Source organism: Poecilia latipinna, unplaced genomic scaffold (genome assembly GCF_001443285.1).
Source record: "Poecilia latipinna isolate Pla-1442-1.1 unplaced genomic scaffold, P_latipinna-1.0 Scaffold269, whole genome shotgun sequence".
NCBI classification, from domain to species: Eukaryota; Metazoa; Chordata; class Actinopteri; order Cyprinodontiformes; family Poeciliidae; genus Poecilia; species Poecilia latipinna.
In genome coordinates, this window is record NW_015112885.1 from 23580 (window position 1) to 47650 (window position 24071).

Genomic DNA, 24071 nt, shown 5'->3' on the forward strand with positions numbered 1-24071 from the left:
TCTCTCCCTTCTTATAGACAGCCATTTGTCAAGCCTGCCCAGAAAAGTATTTTGAGAAAAAATGTTAAAGTTAGTATGAATAATGTCTATGGAAGCTTCCATAAATGTTCACAAAAGATGACTAAACAAAATGGACAGGGCATTTGCCCTTTAATCCTTGTGCGTGCGAGGACTGAAGCAAATGATACAAGTTGTAAACACAAGGGTTAAGCCACTTAGAGGCAGTGAACTAATTAGTCAAATTATGAAGTGAAAATTTATAGAGTAGACTTTGACATCATAGCAAAGCTATGTTTTATTTGTTTTAGTCCATCTGCTGTAAAGATGGACTAAAACAAACCTGTAGATTTTAAGAAAAAAATCAGAGGCAATTTATTTGAAGTAATATGTTTAGATCCTTTGTTCAAAGGTTGTTAAAAGGGTAACTTAAAGTATCTATTTTGTGTTTTTCAGTCTCCATCCTATGAGTCCAATATAGAAGGTTTAGCTCAAGTTTTACTGAAACCTAGCAAAAGATACTTGCATTCATTACCTAGTAGCCTTTTACTTAGCAACAGAATATACAGAAAAGTAAAGAAAAAGAGGGGGCAAATTAGCTTAATGTTAACTATATGTAAAGGCTGTGCTTTTATTTTGGTAGTGTCGGTCCCGGAAGTGTGGTGTCACCTGTTTCTCTGTTGAGTAAGGAACGATTGTAAAAGTTTACGGATAAATTCAGGACATGTTTTACTGCGAAACATTTTTATAAAATTAAAAACATGAAGAAGAGATTTCACATCGACCTGGACGATTCTGCTTTCACTAAAGAAAGAACACCGGTCTGTATTTTGATATAGCTACTTGCTGTGTAGCTAACTAGTTAGCCCTTCAGCCTGTTCAAAGAACCTTCAATTTCAGATGTCTTTCAAAATAGTTTATCAAGGACAATTCTGTGAAAAATATGTCAGATCAATTCTCATGTTGTTATTTGATTGTTTTCCAGTTAAAGCCACAGTTTCAGCCTTTATCCAAAGGACAACAAAACACAACCGCTCCAGCTACGTCTACCACAGAGTCAGTTACAAAATCATCTGCGCAGCCCCTCTCCTATGCAGATTACATTGTCCAGAGTAAAACTACAACAGCTGCTGCTCCACAGAGAGATGCTTACTCTAAACTGGTCAGGGCTGAAGGAGCTGGAATCAGCAGTTTACAGCCAGTGGAGACTGTGTCGACCCGCATTTTGGGCTCTGAAACGGTTCAAGACTGTGTTAAAGGGACTGAAGTTCAGCCCGAGGACGTGAAAAGGAATGATGAAAAACACGAGACTGCTGCTGAGGATAGCAGCAGTCTGAAGTCAGATCCAAGTGTCATCCAGGGTCCCAAACCAGTGGGATCTGGGAGCAGCATTATAGTCAGTCCTCGACAGGTAAGCTTGGACTTGTAAATATATTGGACTCACTAAAGCACAAGATATCTCTGTTTATGTGCATCAGTAATTACACGCTTGTTGACAAGTGTCACTTTTGATTTATTAATTGTTTGCATGTTTGTTTTTGCTTCTGCAGAGGGGTAATCCCATTCTAAAGTTTGTGAGGAGCGTGCCCTGGGAGTTTGGAGATGTTGTTCCTGATTACGTCTTGGGACAGACAACTTGTGCTCTTTTCCTCAGGTGGGTGGCGTTAGGGGGCTATGAAGTAAACTACTCTGTTTGGGGTCTTTGATATCTTTGGTACTCCATGTGTTAACGTTTCATGCAGTAATACTCCATCCAGCAGACTGAATATGTTATTGGTATAAAAAGCATCAATTCCTGACTAATTGATGCTGAATGGAGCATTGTTACAGAATGCAAACAATGTATATTCCTACCAGTAGGTGGAGAACTTATTGACAAAGTAACATTGTATTTGGCTTTGTAATACCCTTTATTATTAAAACAACTAAGACTAGACTTTTATTGTCAAAGTAGGGCATGTTGTATTTTATTAGTGAAGAAAACTTGCCCAAGATACATTTTTGAATGTTCTGGATTATTGATATTTATATTAATACTGCTCTCTCCACACTTCAGTATTTAGGTTCTGCGTTTTAAAAGAGTTTAAATCTTTCTTAAAGGTTTTAAGAGACCAGTACAACCGCTGATTTTAAACTGGATTTTGTTTCTGCATTATGTGGACTCTGACTTATTTTGTTTAGATATTTTGGTGTTAATTTCTAACTTTTATCCTGCCTGATTTTTCTGACTCTTCCTTCCTATTATTGCATTACAAACGGTACATTTGTGTTGTTATTGCATTGCCTTGATGCACTGATGTTGTTATAATAATTAATTGATTAATCTATTGTGCAGCTCTGTTCTAAAACTTAAATCATTTTTAGGAAACATGGAGTGGTGTTTTTCTGTTTGATTCGTGAAGTTTGTCCTAACGCTCGTTCTGTTTTATGTTTTGTGATTTTTCTCTTTTTCATGATGATGGCTTTGGACCTGATTTGAAGCCTGAGGTATCACAACCTAAATCCAAACTACATCCATGACCGTTTAAAACAGCTTGGAAGTACATTCACCTTACGTGTGTTGCTGGTTCAAGTTGATGTGGTAAGTAATGTTTAATCACTGTCACAGAAGACTTTCATTTAAGGTTGATCAGAGAAGAATGGGACATAGTGTGCCGAATCTTTACATTTATCTGTATTTATCATTTTTCAATTTGCTGTGCTACACCTACAAAGTAGCATCAGTACATTTCAAAATATGTTTTTGTCCTAGTAGTCAACATTACTTTTCTTATGCAATTTACACTTACAGTAGATTCCAGATTTACTTTAATGCTTGTCTGTGTTCAGATGAATTTTACTTTACTATTTGTAAAGTAAAACAATTTGTTCAAAGGTCTAAAAATAATTAAAAAAAATGCTCAAGGCTACTGTTTCGTACTTAAATAGATGTATATAAAATTGTAACACAAGTAATTTTGTAAGCAGAACATCCCTGGGACGACTTCGGTTTCTGTCAGGCTATTTAAATCAGTTTTAACAGAAGACTAACTGTAATGTGAGCTCCCCTTACAGAACTGTTCATCTGTGAAGTGTATCTTGCTTCCACAGAATTGGGTTTGCTTACAACTGTACAACTGAAGCGTACAGCTGGTTACTATTTTTGGCAACACACTCAACAAAAAAATAATAGATGTCATGAAATTGGCCTATTTGCAAAATAAGTCTACTGTCTTCCCATTTAATGTAAGAGTTCATCATTAAGAATAATGTATAATATCACAGTGTAAATTTATTTGTTTTTATTTGTACAGAAGGATCCTCATTACGCTTTAAAGGAACTGGCTCGCATCTGTGTCATGGCCGACTGCACTCTTATCTTGGCTTGGAGGTAAAATTAACAAAAGACACACATCGGTGTTCAGAGAAACTCTGTTAACTTCTTCAGCACGTTTAAATTGTATAAAGGAATGATAAAGCGAAGTTTGGGGTTTTTTTTTATATGTCACCTAAATTGTATGTGTTAGTCATAAACACCCTAAGATGGCTTTTAACAGTTTTTAAAAAATTTCATATACTGTAAATAAACTTGTGAACCACAGTTGAGCACTTTTCTCTTTTATTTTTTATTTTTTGGCTTAATATTAAATTATCAGTCCAGAAGAAGCAGGACGTTACCTTGAAACATACAAGTCATATGAGAAGAAGCCAGCAGATCTTCTGAAGGAGCAAGTAGAAAAAGACTATCTATCAAAGGTCTGTTTGTAGGTTTGTTTTGTGTTAGAAATTTCATTATTCTGTACATTTCTCCCACAAAAAATAGGCTATTATTATTTATTTAAAAATAGATTATACAAAACCAAAATACAGCTGAGTCAACTTAGTACCAGCACATAACTGTTTTTTTGTGTGTTTCTTTAAAGGTTACAGATTGCCTGACTACTGTGAAGTCTATAAACAAAACCGATGCCATAACCTTGCTATCCACTTTTTCTGTGAGTATTTCTGCGAAACAACTATGAGGCCATCCTGGATTGGCTTATTTCCAGAATGGCCAATATATTGCTCACACAGGAGCCACAAAAGAATAGTTAATACAGACTATATAAAATTTCACCTTTTTTTATTTAAGTCTAAGCTCAGAAATGCTCGGTAATTTGTTCCCATTTATTATCAGTCTTCTCAGCTTGATGCTCTTAATTGTAAAGAAATTAAAGATGTATCTTAATATGAAATGTTCTATAAAATGACTTGATTTTTCCATTACAATATTTTAGCACTGTTCTGTTTCAACTGTTAACTCGACTTAGAATGCTGCAGGCACTATACAGATAACATACTGTGCTTTCTACTTCTTGTCCAGACTGTAGAGGGAATCATCAATGCCTCTAAAGAAGACTTGGTTCTCTGTCCGGGCCTCGGACCACAAAAGGTGAAGACATATGGATCTTAAAGAAGGCTCACAATGATTATTCCAAGCATTTATTGAACATTGCTGATTTACCTTTTGCGTTGACAGGCGAAGCGTCTTTATGATGTCCTACATAAACCTTTTCTGAAGTCAAGAACAAACAACAGCTGACATGGAAAGAATTGAAGAAAGGAAAGTTGTCCCATTGAACAACCTTCACTACCACACAATTTAAAGTACTTAATTACAAGCTCAAAATATTTTGATTAAAAAAAATACATGAACCATTTTATGCTGTTTTATGTTTTGGGGACTATGTTTTTTTTTACAGTAATAAATGTTATTTTTTTACAGTATATTCTCCCCTTTGTGTATTTATTACTGATGTAGCACCATAAAAAAACTATTTGGCCTCTTTTAAATTTCTTCTGTTTTTGCTTTTTTCACACTTGGCTGTTTTAGATCATCTTACTGCCATAAGCAGCAGAGAAACAAGACCATCGCAGAAACCACATTGTTTGACGTTTTACGCTAGATAGTGTGATGCACCTTTTCAGAAAGTTCCACTTTTGTTGCTTGCTACTCTTGTTGCTTCCATCGGTGTCATTTTAGCCCAGTTTTTTTTAATTGCTGAAACATGACCACTGACCTTAATTGAGCCAAGAGAAGTCTGTAGTGCTTTAGATGTAGTTACTGTTTAGTAATTTTGGTTGGCTAGTCACTCCAAAGAAAATCCATTACTGTTCCATGCAGTCTCAATTTGTAGATAATGGCTCCCATCATGGGTTATTGGATTCCTAAGGAATTATAAAGCTTTGTAAGCATTTATCTAGGCTGATAAATGTTAGTGATTATATAGTAATTATATAGTTAGTGATCTAGCAGTAATCAAGTCTGGGTGTGGTGAGTACAATTAGCCAAAAAATTTTTAATCACCTTTAAATCACGATTTAACAAGATGACAATTACTTTCTCCACATTAGACAGCTTTTGTTTAGATAGCTTTTTTCCTTTATAAAAAAAAAGAAGCATTACAGAATAAAAATATGAGTTGCAAAAGTTAAATATCCTTTTTATGTAATCAGATAATTAATTTTGTGGGAGCTGAAAGTGCTTTTTATGTAAATGTGTCTTAGTTTACCTTGTATGTTACAAAACGGCAAGATCCAAAATCCTGGAAAAAGCGACTGATCATGATGTCAAATCGTTTAATTTTAAACGAACACCACTATTGTCACGAATTAAAATTTATTGTATGCGGTACAATAAATGTGGGTGATCTGGATTATTTTCAGTAATTCGACATGATGAATAAAAGAGTTTCGAAATTTCCGACAGCCGTGAAGGCTCCCAAGTCAACGTCAAAAACAGGAAGTGGTTTCCGCACATACTTCTGTTAAAGTGAGTGAGTTTTGCCGCTTGTTTCGCTGTAGTAACATATGACTGTTTTGACTGTTATAAAAGGTGGTTCAGATGTTGAAATAGATTGCATTAAAAGGCTAAATCAATTCTTCGTCCAAGCCTCCTGTTTAAAACATGCAGACGGAGAAAGTAGAAGAGGAGGATGCTCCTGAAGAGTATGTTGCCCTGTGTGATTTCACTGCAAGCGGCTCTGAGCAGGTTATTCTTCTGCCAGTCAAACTTCTTGTAAGACTTTGTAATAAAACTGTCCAGATTAACCATTTTGCTCCGTTTTGTTCCACAGTTGAGTTTCATCACAGGAGACAAGCTGCTTGTGCACAACAAGTCTTCAGCAGATTGGTGGTGGGCAGAACTGCAGGGGGTGATCGGTTATGTTCCTGCCAGCTATCTGCGCCTGGATGGTGCTGAGGAGGGGGACGACGCATCCTTAGAGGACCCCTGGCAGGATGACGAATACTTCGGCAGCTACGGGACACTGGTTAGAAACATAGAACGGTCTTTATTTTGTTTCAATTTTCTCCAAGTTTCACAAACTGACTAATGCTCTATTTAATAAAATCAATCAACCTTGAATCCTCAGGCAAGACTCCCACAGTGTGTTAAACATAGCAGGACCAACTAATTATATTAGTTGATGCGACGTGAACATTTTTTTTTTTACTTTAATGCTAATGACTCAAAATGATGCTTTCTCATTAAATTGTGTTATCATTTTGTAACAAAGTAACAGTGCAAAAGCAAAAGTATTCTCATCCCTTGAATGTTTTCACGTTTTGTCAAAATACTGCCACAAGTTGCCTAATTGTGTAGGTGTTAGGAAAATAATTTGATCCCCCCCCTTTTACTTTCCAAACAAAAATCTTAAAAGTATGGCATGTGTTTTGTAGTTGCCACTCTGATACCCCTAAATAAAACCAAGTGTAACAAACTGCTTTCAGAAGTCACTGAATTAGTAACTCTGTAGGAGCTGCAGTAATGCACAGCTCAGAAGGGAGAATCTGTATACTAGAGATTATTGTATTGGAAGTCGTGTTCGCATTTTGCCAAAAGACACAGCAGATGTATGGAAGATTGTGTTGTCAGATGAAGTCTAACCAATACTGTTAAGTGTCTCATTATGCTGTTGAGATGCTTCTTTTTAGCAGGCACAGGGAGGCTGATCAGAGTTGCTCTGAAGATGGAAGCATCTAAATAAAGGGCAGCTAGAAAACCTGTTGGAGGATGAAAAAAGATTTCAAACAGTGGTCAAAGGTTTACTTTCAGGCATGCAAATGACCCTAAAAATACTGTGGAAGCTGAAAAAGCATGGTTTACATAAACTAATATCCATATGTAAAAATGTCCCACTCAAAATCCAGACCAAAGTCAAAGGGAGAATTTATGTTCATGGATACTCTTCATCAAACATTGCTATTTTGCTATGTTGAATAGGCAAAAACGTCAGTCTTGAGATATAGCAAGCATGTACCACAACAGACTTGCTGTAAAATGAGCAGTCATATGTTACTGGAGGCGCTAAATACAAATTCACACCACACTTTCTTACTTAGTTGTAAACATTTTTGAAAATAATGTTTGGTCCACTTCACAGTAATGTATTGCTTTGTGTTTGGTCTGTTAGATAAAATTGATTATACTTAATGGTTGCATGGTGAAACTTAAAAAAAAATGCTTCTATGTGTTAGATACTTTTGCAAGACACCACATATTTAGCTTCAAAAATTTTATGAATAATCAAATACATTTTCACAGGAATGTGTAAACGTGTGTCCCAGTCCTAAGGCACCTAACCCTCGGAGTTGTTACTTTTAAAGTGCATCAACATATCAGTTTATGGGGGACTTAAAGTGACATAAAAGGAGAAACAGGATAAACCTTCACAACAGCTCTTGATGTTTGGTAATGCAACGTCATTAAAGAAACTGAAAGTATGTCACACCTAGAATGTATTTGAAAGTCAAGGCTCCTGTAAAAATGCAAATACTAGAAACTCCAATAAATAATCAAAGCAGTCAGCAAGATGCTCTTGCTGACAGATGCATTTGTGCAGATTTTCTCGCAACATTATTGACACTTTTGTTGTGCATGTTTGGGAGAAGAACATCACAGTTTATTGCCAATAGTTTTAAAAGAGATTTGTTAGGGATATCTATAAATAAACTGCATCGGAAAGATAATGCAACTATACAAAAAACAAAAACTGTAATCACACCATTGAGTTTGTGAGAATAAAGTCTGGGAGTTTCTATTGAGTTTCTGCATCTCTGATTATGGTTATTAATCTTCATTAAACAATTCACAATATAAGATATGTTAGTTGTACTTTACACGGACACCGTAGGACCAACACAGCACAGTGAAGGGCATGGTACAGAGACAAAGACTTTATTAGAAATCTGTCTCCTACCTCAGACCCACGGATGGGCCCTATATGGATTTATCAATACACGCTGCAGTTAGACTGCAGATATTCAAGACCCATGATCAGGGTTGTAGATTCTAATTTGCACAAACTTCAGTCAGACGAAGGATCGATGAGCCAAACTGACTAGATTAGCATCCTTGCTGAAACAAGCCCTCTGCTGTCTGCTGCTAATGCAGCACAGCTTACATAGAAGCACAAATCACTTTCTGCTATATAAATGTTCATTTAAATACAGCAGATGTGCTTGTGTGGCTTAACTGTGGAACAATGTACCTCGTAACGTAATTTCAGTTACTTTCCTACATAAAAATTAGTTTAATTGATACACGTGTCCACAGACTGTAGTCTTGCACATAGCAGTTATTGTATTTATTTTATTTGTTTGTCGCACAGAGGCTTCACCTGGAGATGCTGTCGGACCGGAGCCGCACCGAGACGTACCGACAGGTTATTGTCAGCAACAGCGCTTCACTTAGGGATAAGGTGGTGATGGACCTCGGCTGTGGGACCGGCATTATCAGCATGTTCTGTGCTCAGCTGGCAAAACCTTCTATGGTAAAAATGGCAGATAAGTTCTAGTTGAACACACTTTAATGTTTTGTCTTCTGAGGTTTTCAAATGTATTAAATTCTTCAGGAATTCATGCCCCTTCCTTCAGATATTATATATTTTTCTGTATTTACCTGCAAACAAGGGGTTTTATTGGGATTTTTATGATGGGCCAACCCAGTGCATAGTTGTGAAGTGAAAGTAATATAATTCATAACTTTTTTTCTTCTTCTTTCATATAAAAATCTGAGAAGTGTAACACTTATATGTATGAACCTAATTTACAGGCTTGCAGAGCCCCCTGTCACATAAAATACTTCATTTTGTGCTTTGTTTCTGATAGCTTTGCAGGCCCACAGACTGAGGCTTTTCCCCACCAAAATAACTTTAAATAACTAAGCTCCGATATGGAGCATCTCTAAACATTGGTTTTAAAGTCTTGAATAAAATTCTCTATTAGATTTGGCTGTAAGCCTTTCCAACACATAAATATGCTTTGTCGCGGGCCATTTTGTATCCAGAGAACTTTTTTTGAGGTGTCCCCTACACGGCTTGTGACTAACTTCTGTGATTAATGCTGTCCTCGCCAGGCCTGTCAGTTCAGATGGATGACCATGTCTTGGTAGGGTTGCTCTTGTACCATACTCTTTGTATTTGATTATCATAAATTAAACAGCACTCTATGGAATTATCAAAACTTTGGATTGTTTTATAATTTGTCCTTGCTTTAAGGTTTCCAACAAGGGTCCCCCTGCTGTGTTCCTTGGTCATAGTGATGCCTTTTGTTTACTAATGTTCTCTAACAAATCTCTGAGGTCTTCATACAGTAGCTGTATTTGCATTGAGATTACACAAAGATTTATTCTTTTTACTAATTAGATTGGCTCTAAAAACAATTTGGCAGTACTAGGTTTGATATAAGGGCAAAAATTTAAGATTGTTAAATCACCCCACCACGTGTCTAACAAATTTATTTGTAAAAACCTTTCAAAACTATGCCTTATTTTTCTTCTATTTCACAATTATGCACTGTTTTGCGTTGATCTGTCACATCAAAAATCTGAATAAAATGAATTGAATTCGCTGAACGGTTGCTTCTGCAAGATCCTACATGTGCTTCACATTATTCATTAATGTGTTTATACCTCCATCTCTTGGACAAGCACTGTTACTACTGCAGAGACACAGCTTGGTGTTAACACTGCTCTAATTACTTGGTCGTTCTGTAGGTGTATGCTGTAGAGGCGAGCTCTATGGCGGAGCACACCAGACAGCTGGTGAAGCAGAACGGCTGTGAGGAGGTGGTCACTGTGCTGCAGGGGCGAGCAGAGGAGCTTGAGCTGCCAGAGCAGGTGGACATCCTGGTGTCTGAGTGGATGGGAAACTGTCTGCTGGTAATTCTTAAACCTTCAGTGCTGCTTGTTATAAAATTTTCCGTAGCATGCATAAACCTTGTAACTTCCAAATTTGGGAGTGATTTTAGAAGCATTTCTAACCAACTTTTGAATCAATATGTAAAGTTGAGCTCGCAGACTTCCAATGATCTATCCAATGAACTAAAGTACAAAAATGTTAATGACTTTCATTTAGCTCAAATTAGTGTAATTTCCTCCTTGATCTGAAACGGCAGTCCTTCAACGCTGTTTTCCTGCACCATGTGTCTGGGTTGCACACGTGAATCAAATAATTTGTTCATTAGTGGTTCTCTTTAGAACACGGGCCACAAGTCCAGTTCTGGAGAGCTGCTATCCTGCAACCTTTGGATGCATCCCTTCTGTAACACACCTAAATGCAATGAACAGCTTACTGCTGGGCCTCTGCAGAGCTGAATGATGTAATAAGTCTTCAGTTGAATCACTGCTTATAATTTATTGCATTGATCCTCTTGTGGTTATCTTTTGTTGTTGGCATTTATTGAGTCTTTATGAAAAATAATTATCATCATTATCTCTAATTTTTGTACTTTCTGCTGGTATAGTTTGAGTTCATGGTGGAGTCGGTCCTCTTGGCCAGGGATCGCTGGCTCCGGGACGGCGGTGTGATGTGGCCCTCCTCAGCAGCTTTAGCTCTGGTTCCATGTCAGGCCGACAGCTACTACACAGAGACAATGGCCTTCTGGGAGCGACCTTATGGCCTGGACTTCACACCACTACAGTAAGAGCCACTGATCAGCTGTGGAGCTGAACATTATCTTTTTATCTACTTTTGTTTGCATTGCTCACTCCTCATTTTCAGAGAATGTACACAAATGTGTAGTTGGTAGATTGATGTAGCCAAACTGACTACCAAACTGAGATTTCTTACCTAGTGGGATGAGTCCTGTGGAACCCAGTGGAGGGTGTCCTCTAAAGAAATTTGGCTTTTAACTTTGAATCACTTACAGCAATAAGCTGTTTCTTTTTGTAATAAACTGTTCAGAGTCTGAAAAAAGTATCAATTTCAAGCTTTGCAAGATACAGAGCCAAACACTTCTGCAGGTTCTTCATGGTCGATAGCAACGTCTTTGTTTTTGATGAAAGTCAGTGAAGATTAGACACCAGGATCAACAAAAGGCTCATGAAACAAAATGAAAGAAGGAAAAATAACACGAATGAGCAAGAAAATGGTTCAGAAATAGATTTAGAAATAGATTTTTAAGGAAACCAAATAAGTAGTGCACAGTAATGACATTTAGTGCCATTTTTTTCTGTCACAAGAATTATGAACCTGTTAGATCGTTTTTTATTTAGTTTTAAACAATAAGCTTCTATATAGGATTGGTAATAACCTAATTATATTTTATTCAAGTTTGTTGAAGCTGAGACAGATGTAGAAGTAGCAGAACACTGGCCTTGAGCACTACCTGCATATGTGCTGCAGAGGGAGCTAAAGATTATTCTTTTTGGTTTCTGTTGTGTGATGTCTTGATTTTTTTGAAGAGATCATTGTTGACTTACCCAATTAAATAAAGGTTAAATAAAAATTGGGTGAAACTTTAAGCTTAGAAGGAACTGTGTGCTTTGGACAGATGGAATAAAAATCAGACTTTTTTGAAACAAAGATTTTAGGTGGGTTTAGTTTGAAAAAAAAAAAAAAAAAGGAATATGTTGAAAAGCATATTATACCCAGGGTTAAGTATGTATGATTCTGTAGGTCTGTTTCTCCTCCAGAATCCCTGGGGAACTTGTTAGAGTGGATGGCACCATAAGCCTCTAGCTGCACAGTTTAACTAAAACTCTGGGGGAATCTTACCAATGGCTTTTTGAATTGGATATTAATCCAAAAACATGTGGTCAAACCAACACAGAAATGGTTTAATTAACATAAAATGTACATTTTTAGCCATCGCAGCTTGTAAACCTTATAGAAGTATGTCGGGCGTGTTTTCAGTGTGAGATTAATCACTAGCAAAAATGTGTATTAATTTTAAGGATTTTAAACAATTTCTACCAGAAATGCTAGTGAATATTACTTTGTGTCTATATTTATTCAGAAGTCGAGCATGTAAAAACTTGAGCTGACCTAAATGTCTTAATGATTCTAATTCATTCACCTATAAAGCCATATCTTAATTGCCTCTTCATAAAACACTGAGATTAAGGGTTATAAAATAAACTGAGTCATGGAAAAGAACATTTATTTCATGACGAGGAGAAGAAGTGATATAAAATATAACTGCTTATTACATTTGTAATTAAAATAACTGACTACTGTGAATACAAAAATATGTAGCTCCTGAAAGAACTTGTGAAATAGTTGGATGAAGTACATTTTATTTTGTCCCCTGAAGAAAATCATTCATGCATGAATGCAACATGAACTATGTTGCATTCATGCTGTTTCATGTACTATAAATTCCTCCTGCAATCATGTTCAATGCTTTCCGTAGGAGCAGATTCATTCCTTCTTTGGCTCCTCATTGATGTCTTATCCCTGCAGGCCTTTGGCACAGCAGGAGTTCTTCACCAAGCCAAAGTTCAGCCATCTTATTGACCCTGAGGACTGTCTCTCTGCTCCCTGTGATGTCATCTGCCTTAACATGTACACTGTTCAAGTGAGAGACCTTGAGGTATCAAATGGACTTCTCTATTACAAGAGACCACAGTTCTTATCTGTTTATCTTTTGATACTAATGGAGCACAGTTTCATTTCTCAGGAAATGAAGGGCGAGTTTCAGTTTTGTGTGGAGAAGCCTGGAATTTTCCACGGATTCACGGCCTGGTTCACTGTTCTGTTTGAAAGCCTGGAGATGGGAGGAGCAACAGTGGAGCTCAACACCGGACCAAACTCAGAGTAAAAATCAAACTACACTAAGTGATTCACACGTTCAAAATCCATCAATACGTTCGTTCAAAATCCATCAATACGTTAGAATGGAATGTAGTTTCAAAAATGTAATTTAAAAACTCATTTATAGATTCATTACACAAAGCATTTATTTCTTTTAATTTTAATACATCTCTACGCAACGTTCACATGCCTGACATTAACCATTAACCAGTTTCTCCTCAGTGTTTTGAAATCGAGGTTAAAATGTGAGGAGGAATGAATGTCCTAAGTGGACTGTAAAGTATCATGCCGCTACATGTCTGCACCAATCAGTTTGAAGAGTCATTTAAATGCCCATTTCAAAACTTGTTTCTTTTTCCCACTCTTTAATTATCCACAAAACACCAAATGTGCTACTCTTCTGGCTTTTATTTATTTTATTCTGACCTTTTTATTCTATATTCTATCTATATATCTGTTGTTTGGCAAAACTGTGAAGGACTTTGGTCAGCTATTTTTCTTTTAACTTTGCTAATAAATGCATTGAAATTGAGGAAGGGAAAATGCTAAGGCCCATTTTCAGGATACATCGGTGTGCGTTGCCTCATCTTGTGAGTGTCTCTCAAAACTGCTAAACAGGCTTTGCTTTGCAGTCTTTTTAGGGCTAAATCCTCAATATCCACCAAATCTTAATTTGTAGATTTACATTGTATTCCATTGGATACCAATTAGATACATGGGTTGTATACCCATTGGATACAACCCATTGAATCCTATGAGTTGTATCCAACCCATTGGATACAACATCCTGTGAACAGCAACCTATTTTAGCAACTATATTTTTCTGTGGTTTAGCCTCCATGTGGGTTTAATAAGTTTCTGCTGGACAACTGTCAAGTCAACAATCGTCTCCACGATTATGTAAGCCATAACATAACTTTTTTGTTTGCAATGTTTTGTTTTTTATTGGTTTCATGTATGTTTGTAGAAACTAAATGTCTGGTGTTAATTGGCTGCAAGCCATAGTCATTAAAAAGAATATGAATGAATATGAGTTTTACTGTTTCAAATGAATTTCTAAAGTATACAAATGTTTCAATAGTTCAGTTTACTGGGATCAAGCTGTATTATGAAATGACTTTTTGTTTATGATCTGTTAATCCTCAGTCCAACCCATTGGAAGCAGACTTTGTTCATGCTGGACAGGCCGATCCAGGTGTACGCCGGAGACTCCATCCATGGAAACATTGTCCTGCGCAGAAACCCAGTGTGGAGACGCCACATGACCGTTACGCTGCACTGGAACATCAACAGCAACACGGACGACTCCCAGGCAAATATCTCACTACACTACACATCCATATTCATAAATGTGCTGTTGTTTTCATGGCTTTTGTTCACTTCCTCTTTACATTTATAGGCTGGGACAAAAAGTTTCCCCATGTGGAGGTGACTGGTTTGTGGCGAATCAACAGTAAACCAGTCAAATATGTCCACTTTTTGCCCATGAGCTGCTGCTGACCAGTGATCAGAAGCGGTTACTGAAAACGTGACACCCAGAGAGCTACCTGGCAGGACATTTGAGTCTTTAGTGATGCATCTGATCGCTACAGGAACAGGTGATCACACAACAGGTCATTCTTTAAGAGCAGCATGTGGCTGAAAAGAAGAAGCCGAGGAGTCACTGATTGGGGAAAATAGGGGTCATTGAAGGAGTAGCAAGATACTCTTTCAGGTACAACAGAAAAAGAATGTTTTAATCTTTATTACACTCAAATCTTTACAATGGCTTTTTATAAAAAGAGCTTAATTTACATTTTCACTTATTTAACTGATATTCAATTATTTAAACACCTAAAGATAAGAGGATTTTTTGTTAATTAGTTTTTCATGTTAAAGTAAGCAATACATTAAGAATTGGTGGATTACCAGTAACAAGCTAACGTAATCATTTAAAAAGTCAAAACTGCTAAAACACTCCTGTTGAGGTGCACTACTAAACTGCTGGGTAAAACTTGTCTTCTAAACTTAGACAATATTTGCATAAAACACAAGTCAGGGTCTGGTAGCTAAACCCAGCAACCTTATAAAGGCAAAACTGTTATAAAAATACAGTTTGTAAACTATGACAGAGAGAAAGTCCATTTAACCATTATATATTACTTTTTTTACTCCACAAAGAATGTCAAAAAAGTCCAATGACCCGCCATTACATTTAGTTGGTGAGAATTATAAAGATTGTGCATTTCCACTGTAGGAACCTTTTTACAGGAACTAGAGTAGTATTCAGATTTGTCACTGCAGTTAGTGCATTGTTTATACCTTCTGGTAATTTTAAAACATAAAAAACAGTAATTGGCATTTTTGTTTGTCAACACATTTGAATCCAGCCACACATGTTGAATATCAGTGTTTTACACTGTAGCTGATTTTAATTAATACATTAAATCTCATAACCTTACTGAAACTCAACGAACAATAAGGAGGTAATGCTCTCAAGGCTTTTTTGTTATGAGTTTAATCCATTTTATGTGTTTAAGTTTCAGGATTCAAACCGAAAATATCGCCACCTCAAAAGTCTATCATTAAATTTAAGCCTTAATGAAACAGATGCAGGTCGTTTGAGTCTCATAGTGCTACTTTGTTATAAATCTAACCCATTGCAGATGGGTTAGATTTAATCTGAGTTTTATTTTATTTCATCTGCTGTGTCATATCTACTGAGTAAAAACCGCACAATGAGTTTGGCTCTAGATCATAAGGTTGTAATCTTGAGCTTTTCCCACCTTTCCTGTTGCTCTAAAAAAGTTTGTATATAGAAAAATCTGATAGAGAAATTCAATTAAGCTTGTCACAATTATTTCTTTTTTTTTTTATTCTAGAAGTCCATATAGTGAAGATGAGCACCAATGGTTCAGCTGTAGACTGAAAGTAAACTTTTGGACCTCACAGTGGAAATGCACAAATCTGACATATAAAGAACAAAGAAATACTCCAATAAATAATGTTCCACATGGTCAAAATAAAACATATTAAAAATTAAAATAATAAATATGTGGTATAGATAACATACTTGTAAGTCTATTTTTTTTCTGTAGCAAAAGACATGATTGTTCCTTTGCTATTTTTAAATAAAACAATTATGTTTTATATTTCCAATTATTCTTATCCTTTGTTCTCTTACCATGATATCTTACATTGGGCCGTACCTTTTACAAAAATGTTGTATAGCTTTGCACACATGGGGTTGCAGATAATAAAACTAGATTACGAAATGAGATGAAAGTAGGACAGATATATTCTGTGTGCACAATGATAAATCAAGTAATATGGGGGGGATGCAAACTGCAGAGGACTTGAGAAGAATCAAGAGAAGCTACCAAGAACTACATTTATCTTGTATTTGTATTATATTCCATAACCGCATCCTACATGGAGGATGTAGGAAGAAAAATGTACAGTGAAGAAAAACAGTCCGCCATGTTGGATTAACCCAGATTAACTGAGGTATAAGATGCTCGGAGACATGACCGAGGTAAGGAAGGCTAAAACCTGAACATCACAGAACAAGAAAAATAATCTGAAGCGTATGGACTGTGCCAAGTAATATCTGAAGACAGATTTTTCAGAGGTTTTATGGCTTGATGAAATGAGAGTGGCCTGATGGGCCTGGTGGATGGACATGTGGATCAGTAATGGGCACAGAGCTCCAAGACAGATGTCAAGGTGGAGCTCATTATTAAGGATGAGCTAACTGGATCTTTTCGGGTTGAAGATGGGCTCAAAATCGACTCCCAAAGATACGCCAGTTTCTTCAGGTAGCACTACAGGAAGAAGTGTACATCTTTCAAAAAGACAATGATTTTTATGCAGGATAAAGGCTCACCAGAAAAGGTGTTAAAGGTGGAAAAAACTGCTGACATATGTTCCTCACCTGACCTGTGGGCAGTTAAACAGGAAATGTACAGTGAAGAAAAACAGTCCGCCATGTTGGATTAACCGAGAACACTGTATGAATGAATACTGTATGCTTATTAATAAAAACAAGGTTTGCCTGATAATTGTGAACACTGTACTTGCGCGGCTCTTGTATTCCACTTTAACTCAGTGACATCAGTGTTATACGTTTTCTCATTAGCATCTATTTCTGTCATGTTTGTCACACCCACACCATCATGTTTACAAAAACTGTTCACTTGGACAGTATTTCTCATCAGGTAAAAGACAGAGGCTTGTGGGATACTGCTACCTATTTTCTCATTTGTAAACATTGATGCAAAATGCAGAAGTTGACACTGACGTGCTGTACCCATTTGCTGAAGCAGAAGTGATTGGAAGCATCTCCTCTTCGTTAACCATCAGTCTCAGTTTTTACTGTGACGTGTGTGTTCATCTCCGAGGATAACTCCTGATTGGGTAAGCTCTCAGGGGAAGGAGGCCTGGAGTGCGGAACAAACTGTGGAGGCTTGACAACTTCGTATTTAACACAATTTTTTTCCTTTTTCTGCTTCAAGTGTTTGTCACAGTGGTTCACAAACGTTTCCAGCTTGACGAAGGTCTTGTTGCATACTTTGCAGTGATAAGGTCGCTGGCCCTTTTTTAGGCGTATGTGAAGCCGGATGTATGAAGAGCGTACGAACGTGCGGCAGCAGACGCCGCACTTCAGATCCGCCATGTTGCTTTGCGCTTCGTGTGGCTTGTTGACTGGAGGCGCGGGTGCAGAAACGACAGCAGGAACAGGTGTGGGTCTGGCTTGTCCGGCAGCCTCTAGAGCCTTGTGAGAGAGCAGGGCGGACATAGAGCGGAAGCCCGCGCCACACTGCTCACATTTGAAGGGCCTCTCACCGGTGTGGAGTCGAATGTGGGCCAGAAGCCCGGCCTTCTGGGTGAACGACTTGCTGCAGTAGGTGCACTTAAAAGGCTTCTCTCCCGTGTGCAGCCGACGGTGGGTCTTCAAGTGTGAGGCGCGCCCAAAGTTCTTCCCACATTCGGGGCATTTAAATGGTTTATCACCACTATGGATCACCTTGTGAGCCATCAAGTGGGAGGACTGATGGAAGAACTTCCCACAGATGTTACACCTGAACTTCCTTTCCTTGTTGTGGGAGGTGAGGTGAAGGCTCAGGTGGGCAGATGAGATGAAGGTTTTGTTGCATATGCTGCAGCTGTGGGGGTCCAGTCGAATGCGCCGGTGGGCCCGCCGGCCGTTAGGGGGACTGCTGCTGCCTCCAGCCTCACAGGATGGACATTTGAATGGAGCATCTCTGCTGTCAGTCTGCTTCTGCTTAGCTGATGCGGAATCAGAGTGGGAGTCCAGCTGTGGTGGGCTGAAGCTGCATCCGCACTCTGAGCAGAGCCTGGACTCCTCCTGCTGCTGGTCATCGGTTTTATCCAGCATCCTGATATTTACAACCACACCATGGAGGGACTGATAACCTACAAATGAAATGCAAACACACAACTGGGTAAAGATATATGCAGCTTTTAGTTATACATAGGTTAAATATAACATATAATCACTAAGAGGATAAAATTGATTTTTGTCATCATGGTACTTAGTTGGCACTTTTATTTTCTGTTGGCACTATGCTTATTTCTCTCCTCTACTCCTAACCTTTTAAATCCTCACTCTCACTCAAGGGTGTCAGAAAACATCAGTTTATTGCTTACAGCAGACCACTCTAATTGCCTGTGTTGCACCCTTCCAAAACAAGACATAAGCATTAGAGTTGGACTTCATAGAAGAATATGGCCTGACCTGATAAATGATGTTTATATCTAAGGGAACACAGGATTTATTATGGGAAGAAAGCAATCTGGCAGAGGCAGTGTGATGCTTTGCAGCAGGGGTACAAGATTTATGGGTCACAGAGTTGCTCCCACTGACTTCACAATCAGATAGTGCAGCACGTTATTAGGCAGGTGGTCATAATGTTATACAAGAATGGTTTACCTGCTGTAGACAACGCACAGTTCACCCTCCTCGCTTTATACCTCGTTATCTTTTAATCAGTAACTTATTTCTTCCCCATAAAGTGACCGTCTTAACTTAGGACAGCAAGGACACAGAACACAAACGGGGAAATCTTAAAACCTCAGATAAAATCCGCCCAGTAAAGCTCCTGTCATCATGTTGCGGCCTGCAGCGCCGTAAACAATGCGAGGGATGCAAATCAACAAAGACTCCACATACCGTGCTCATTATTTTCCTAACAAAACGGATCTCTTTTGTTTAGGATGTTCTTCCTGTGAGCTGCTGTTAAAACGTAGCCAGAAACTGGGGTGAGTTAACACATTTCGGGGAGCGTTATGTCGTGTTTCGTCGTTTTCTTTTTCTGGAACGCTGACCCGTTTTTCTGTACAGGAACGGGGCTGCAGCATCATCTAGCGAGTGGCGGAGCAACTAGACAGACTGGTGAGCATTAAAGGGGCGGTACACTTAAATTCAAAACTAACATGTACGGAAACAGTTCAAACAAACATTGAGAGTGAGTTAGGTTTCGTTTTATTGTGGATATGGTAGGAAACTCGAGCTTTGATGCGTAGATTTTGATACGTTCTTAGTTTCGTTTATACTGAAATCGGGCATTTATTTGCGAAATTTAAATAGAAACCTCCCAGGAAGCGGCAGGTGTATTTGGGGGTTGGACATCGCCTTCTCTTATATACAACAGACTGATGCAATATCACTAATTTTAGACGAGCTGATGACACCATTCCCTGATGTGGTCAAGGTAAGATGAAGTACTGATTAAAACAGAAAAACTTTTTTTTTTCTTTTATACTTCTATGCATGGAAAGAATCACGTATTGTACATTAGCTGGCAACTGACTAGTTCTTGTCATTCTAAACTACTAATGTGTTATGTCATGCTAATGTATTCAGAATGTGTATAGAAATACAGAGTATGTTATTTCTTATGATTGCACAGTATTTTCTTAATTGTAGTCAAAATTATTATTCTTAATTTTGTTTTTTATACATTTTTAATAGTTTGTGCCTTGATGTCTTGTCACGTTGCTGCTGTTATACCTGAGTATCCCCACTGTGGGAAATTATTTTTTTATGCTTTATAAAAATAAAGAATAAATATACTTTATTTTTATTCTGTTTGTTAGTAAAGATTGCATGTTGCATTTTATTATTTTTAATTTGGTTCTGTTACAGCAACCAACCTAAAAAAGGATGAGTCAGAAGACCAGGAATAAATCCCGGTAAGATTTCCATTTGATTTGCATGCAGTGCCTCTAACACGACTAGTTCAGCTGATATCTGTCCTCGGCTTTTTTTTCTTGTGAGCTCCTAATCACTATGATCTCCAGGAGGATCAGTACCTGCTCTGACGGACCTCTGCTCCCGATTTCATCGTATTAGTTTCAAACAGAATTGAGTCCATTGGTGGTTCTGATCTGATTTCTGATGGATCACATGATACTATTAAGCAGTCGTTATTAGAGTAACATGCAAATCAATTTTAAAATAATTTGACTGTAATGAACAAAGTTGCGAACCATTTTTATTGATTTTTTTGTACATATAAAATGAACTAATGATTTATAAACTTCTATGTTGTCTCAGTGAAACTGAATTAGATTTGAATTGAACAACATAACAGGTAGAGTTTATGTAAATCATCTCAGTTTAACTTTTTTTCCTGACATTTCTTGCTTTTATTTTTCTTAGGACTTCCTTTGGGGCTACTGCACCACCATTCCTTGACTACCTGAAAGATATTCTGCGTCGATATCCAGATGGTGGACAAATTTTGAAGGTTTGTTTAATGTTTAAATTCCAGCTGTAAAAGTAGCTCCCTCTATTTGACAGCTAAGGAAACTAGAATGAAGCAGCATAGTTTGCTGTTAGAATCACCAAAATTATTTCTATTTGTTAAATGCACAATAATGAGAGAAAGGAAATATATGTGATTTATTTATCAACGTCTTCCAAATCAGAAGTTTAGATATAATTCCTCAGTATTTGGTAGCCTTTGAACTGCAGACTGGTCAGATGTTATGGGTATCCTCTCACAAGCTAATCACAATAGCTTACTGATCTTCTGGTACATTCCTTTTGACAGAACTACCATAACTGAGTCAGGTTTGTAGCTTCCTTGCTCGCACATGCTTTTTCTTCCTACAAATTCTCTGTAGGTTTGAGATCTGGGCTTTGTTATTGCCATGCTAAAATATTGACTTGTAACCACTTCAGCTGTATTCTTAAGATTATTGTCCATTTGGTCGTTTGAAGAGAAGGCATTCATAAATAAATCTCTGACATATATTCTCTCTCTCGAATGCGTTATTTAGGAAATAGAAATAATTTTGGTGATTCTAACTGTAATGATATAAGTGAAGTTTGGTCTAACATAGCTTTAGTCATTGAGAAAAAATAGTAAATGTGTTTTTATGTGGTGTGTGTAAACCAAATCAAAGATTGATCATTTTAATTGATAAGGTAACAGTCACATGTCTTTTTCAGGAACTGATTCAAAATGCAGATGATGCCCTAGCCTCAGAGGTGGTTTTCATCCATGATGAGAGGAGCTACAGAGCAGAAAGTCTTTGGACTGGTGAACTGGGAGATTGCCAAGGTATTTATACTACTCATTTATGCAAGACATGTTAAGTTAAGAAACAGAAAATTAATGATTAGTTCTGCAAATGTTTGCCCCAGTTACATTTTATGTCAGTTTTTCTTAAGTACACTACTTCAAATTCTTGCTGTGTTTTATCCTTTCAGTAAAAGCTAGCATTTCAAGTTAAGATACAATAGAAAATAGATGTTTACAAACTCTGTAAGATACCCAAACTCAATTGCCTCACTGTCTAAAATTAGACGCTCTCCCTGTTTGAGACCATTTAGGAATAGGTACCTATTATTGCTGTATTTTGAATGTTCATTCAAATTCTAAAGTTTTCGTACGTCATTAAAATTTGATGTAATTATTTTTTAAATTGTATTCCTACTATCATTTAATTGGGTATCCTTTCACAAACTGTTTGCAATATTTTCCTGGAATTTTGGCTCATTCCTTCTGACAGAACTGGAGGGAATTATGTTGGGGCGCCTTGAAGTCACACACATTTTAAGCTGTACTCCTGTTTAACTGAATTCAGGGATTTATGATGGCTTATTTAAAAAATGACTTTTTCGTCCTCAAAGCACATTGAAATTCATTTGGCAGTTATTCCCCATTTGGAAAGCCAATTTCTCCCTGGGCTTTAGACTTGCTGGTATCTGTCTCTGATATCTTGACTGTCTTTTAATTTTTTTTATGATGTAACAAAATGAGACCGTGTGTTTGATGTGCCACCTTAAAGTACATCCACAGTGTGCATCCATTTTCCTACAAATGTTGTGAATTAAAGATTATGAAAGCGTTGAAAAATTTGCAACGTCATGATTTGCACGGGTTTGTAAACTTTTTAATAAGAGTAAACTAATTTTAAAAATATCTAATATGTCTCTCTTTCAATATTATGACATTTAGCAAATGTAAACAATGTTAGCAAAGGAACATTTAATCTGATTTTATGTAAAATTGTGAGGAAAAAATGTGTGTTTATATAGTGTGTTTAAATATCCACTTTTAAGTGTCTTTTTGATCCATTACAGCCCTTATATTTACACTTTTTGTTTGCATAGGTCCTGCACTGTATGCCTACAACAATGCTGTGTTTACTGAAGACGACTGGGAAAGAATTCAAAAGGCTGGAAGAAGTGGGAAGATCAATGACCCAAACAAAATTGGGAGGTTTGGGATCGGCTTCAACTCTATTTACCACATCACAGGTGAATGCTTTGTACAGTGTTGTTACCAGTTAAAACATATTAGTGTAGCAAGCATTTTAGGAAAACATATACAAAATAATTAATGGGAAAACATGTTTAAATTTTTCTCACAGATGTACCAAGCATATTCAGCTCAGGGCATCTTGGCATAATGGATCCACAAGAAAAAATATTTGGAGAAAGAAATGGAGGGTTCCTCTGGTCTTTGGATGACAAAGAGCATCAACAAGCTTTGCTGACAATGCATGACCAGTTCCAGCCCTACAGAGACATAGTTTCAGTTGTAGGCAAGCAAGAATGGTCAACAATCATAGAGGATCAGTACTTCTCTGGGACACTTTTCAGGTTCCCGTTACGCAACAAAGCATCAGAGATTTCAGACAATATATATGATTCAGATAAAGTGTTTGAGCTTTTTGATAGCTTCATTGCAGATGCAGACTTGAGCCTTCTCTTTTTGAAAAGTGTGAGCTCTGTGTCCTTGATCCATATCAGTCGGGATGGTACCATTAACACCAGGCTTGAAATAAAATCCTCTGAACCAACAGAAGTTCTTCTGAAGCAAAAAGATGAGTCTGATGTTGAAGGCCTGACAAGAATCAAATTGATAACTCTAAATTCAAAAGATCAGAAAAAAACACAATGGCTTTTAACAACATGCACCATGAAAGAGGGAAAAGCACCAAACCTTGATGACCTTGCCAAAAAGTTGAGTTTTTTACCCAGAGTTGACTTGGCATTTCCACTTGATGAGCAGAGAGACTGTGGTCAAGGCAGATTGAGCTGCTTTCTCCCTCTCCCAAACAACGAATCCAACAAGACCGGTCTCCCAGTTTATGTCAACGCCTGCTTTGGTCTCACAGACAACAGAAGACACATCAAGTGGCAAGAAGAAGACCAGAAACATGACGAACACGCTTTGTGGAATGAATTGCTTGTGAAGAAGGTGCTCCCACAAGCATATGTGAAGATCATTCAAGATGCCATCAAACGTTGTCAACAATCTACTCTTCCTGTATCTTCTGTGTACAGCCTGTGGCCTGATGTTACTCAAATGCAGCACAAAGACAAATGGTTCAATGTTGCTGTTGATGTTTTTCATCACTTATTCAATGAGAACATGGCTGTTCTCTCTCTTGCCAGAGATGAAACACAGTTTATCCCTCTATCAGAAGCTGTGATACCCTGCAGTGGGCCAACAAGAGCTGAGACATTATCTGCCATTAAAAGGACTTTGGTTTCCTGCG

At 37.4% G+C, this 24071-nt stretch overlaps 4 protein-coding genes across 8 annotated transcripts in view; 3 read left to right on the forward strand and 1 right to left on the reverse strand.

Annotated features, from left to right (window-relative positions):
* Positions 1-632: 632 nt before the first annotated feature.
* ercc1 (excision repair cross-complementation group 1) lies at positions 633-4804 on the forward strand. Its single transcript, XM_015033458.1, has 9 exons — positions 633-818; positions 983-1408; positions 1548-1651; positions 2479-2578; positions 3291-3367; positions 3633-3732; positions 3900-3971; positions 4340-4408; positions 4496-4804. Exons 1-9 carry the CDS (start codon positions 759-761, stop codon positions 4556-4558), a joined length of 1071 nt encoding a protein of 356 aa, XP_014888944.1. The 5' UTR covers positions 633-758; the 3' UTR covers positions 4559-4804.
* Positions 4805-4900: 96 nt separating this feature from the next.
* On the forward strand, positions 4901-17089 carry prmt2 (protein arginine methyltransferase 2). 5 transcript variants are annotated; one of them, XM_015033456.1, is made up of 10 exons: positions 4901-6007; positions 6093-6287; positions 8628-8789; positions 10013-10177; positions 10762-10937; positions 12702-12831; positions 12919-13055; positions 13887-13952; positions 14199-14364; positions 14452-17089. In XM_015033456.1, the coding sequence occupies exons 1-10, from the start codon at positions 5924-5926 to the stop codon at positions 14482-14484; spliced, it is 1314 nt and encodes a 437-aa protein (XP_014888942.1). In that variant the 5' UTR covers positions 4901-5923; the 3' UTR covers positions 14485-17089. The 5 variants fall into 5 exon arrangements, with proteins under 5 accessions (XP_014888942.1, XP_014888939.1, XP_014888940.1 ...); XM_015033453.1 differs by having other exon boundaries at positions 12702-13055; XM_015033454.1 differs by having other exon boundaries at positions 12702-13055; positions 13887-13928.
* On the reverse strand, positions 16882-19337 carry LOC106948026 (oocyte zinc finger protein XlCOF6.1). Its single transcript, XM_015033459.1, has 2 exons — positions 19225-19337; positions 16882-18467 (listed from the first exon to the last, which is right to left on the reverse strand). Exon 2 carries the CDS (start codon positions 18427-18429, stop codon positions 17383-17385), a length of 1047 nt encoding a protein of 348 aa, XP_014888945.1. The 5' UTR covers positions 18430-18467; positions 19225-19337; the 3' UTR covers positions 16882-17382.
* The window catches only part of LOC106948016 (sacsin-like), a gene marked incomplete at its 3' end in the record, with an annotated part of 50422 nt that continues 45674 nt past the window's right edge, over positions 19324-24071 (forward strand). Inside the window, exon 1 of the mRNA XM_015033434.1 lies at positions 19324-19446. Within this exon, the coding sequence (XP_014888920.1) occupies positions 19341-19446 (106 nt within the window). The remainder of the gene's footprint in view (positions 19447-24071) is intronic.

Bases quoted from the DNA above. Each gene is read 5' to 3' on its own strand.
- ercc1 (XM_015033458.1), top strand. From the start codon at position 759: ATGAAGAAGAGATTTCACATCGACCTGGACGATTCTGCTTTCACTAAA. The intron at 1,652-2,478 runs GTGGGTGGCGTT...CCTGATTTGAAG, and splicing joins ACTTGTGCTCTTTTCCTCAG to CCTGAGGTATCACAACCTAA. The intron at 3,972-4,339 runs GTGAGTATTTCT...CTTCTTGTCCAG, and splicing joins CCTTGCTATCCACTTTTTCT to ACTGTAGAGGGAATCATCAA.
- prmt2 (XM_015033453.1), top strand. From the start codon at position 5,924: ATGCAGACGGAGAAAGTAGAAGAGGAGGATGCTCCTGAAGAGTATGTT. The intron at 6,288-8,627 runs GTTAGAAACATA...TTTGTCGCACAG, and splicing joins TCGGCAGCTACGGGACACTG to AGGCTTCACCTGGAGATGCT. The intron at 14,365-14,451 runs GCAAATATCTCA...TTACATTTATAG, and splicing joins GCAACACGGACGACTCCCAG to GCTGGGACAAAAAGTTTCCC.
- LOC106948026 (XM_015033459.1), bottom strand. From the start codon at position 18,429: ATGCTGGATAAAACCGATGACCAGCAGCAGGAGGAGTCCAGGCTCTGC.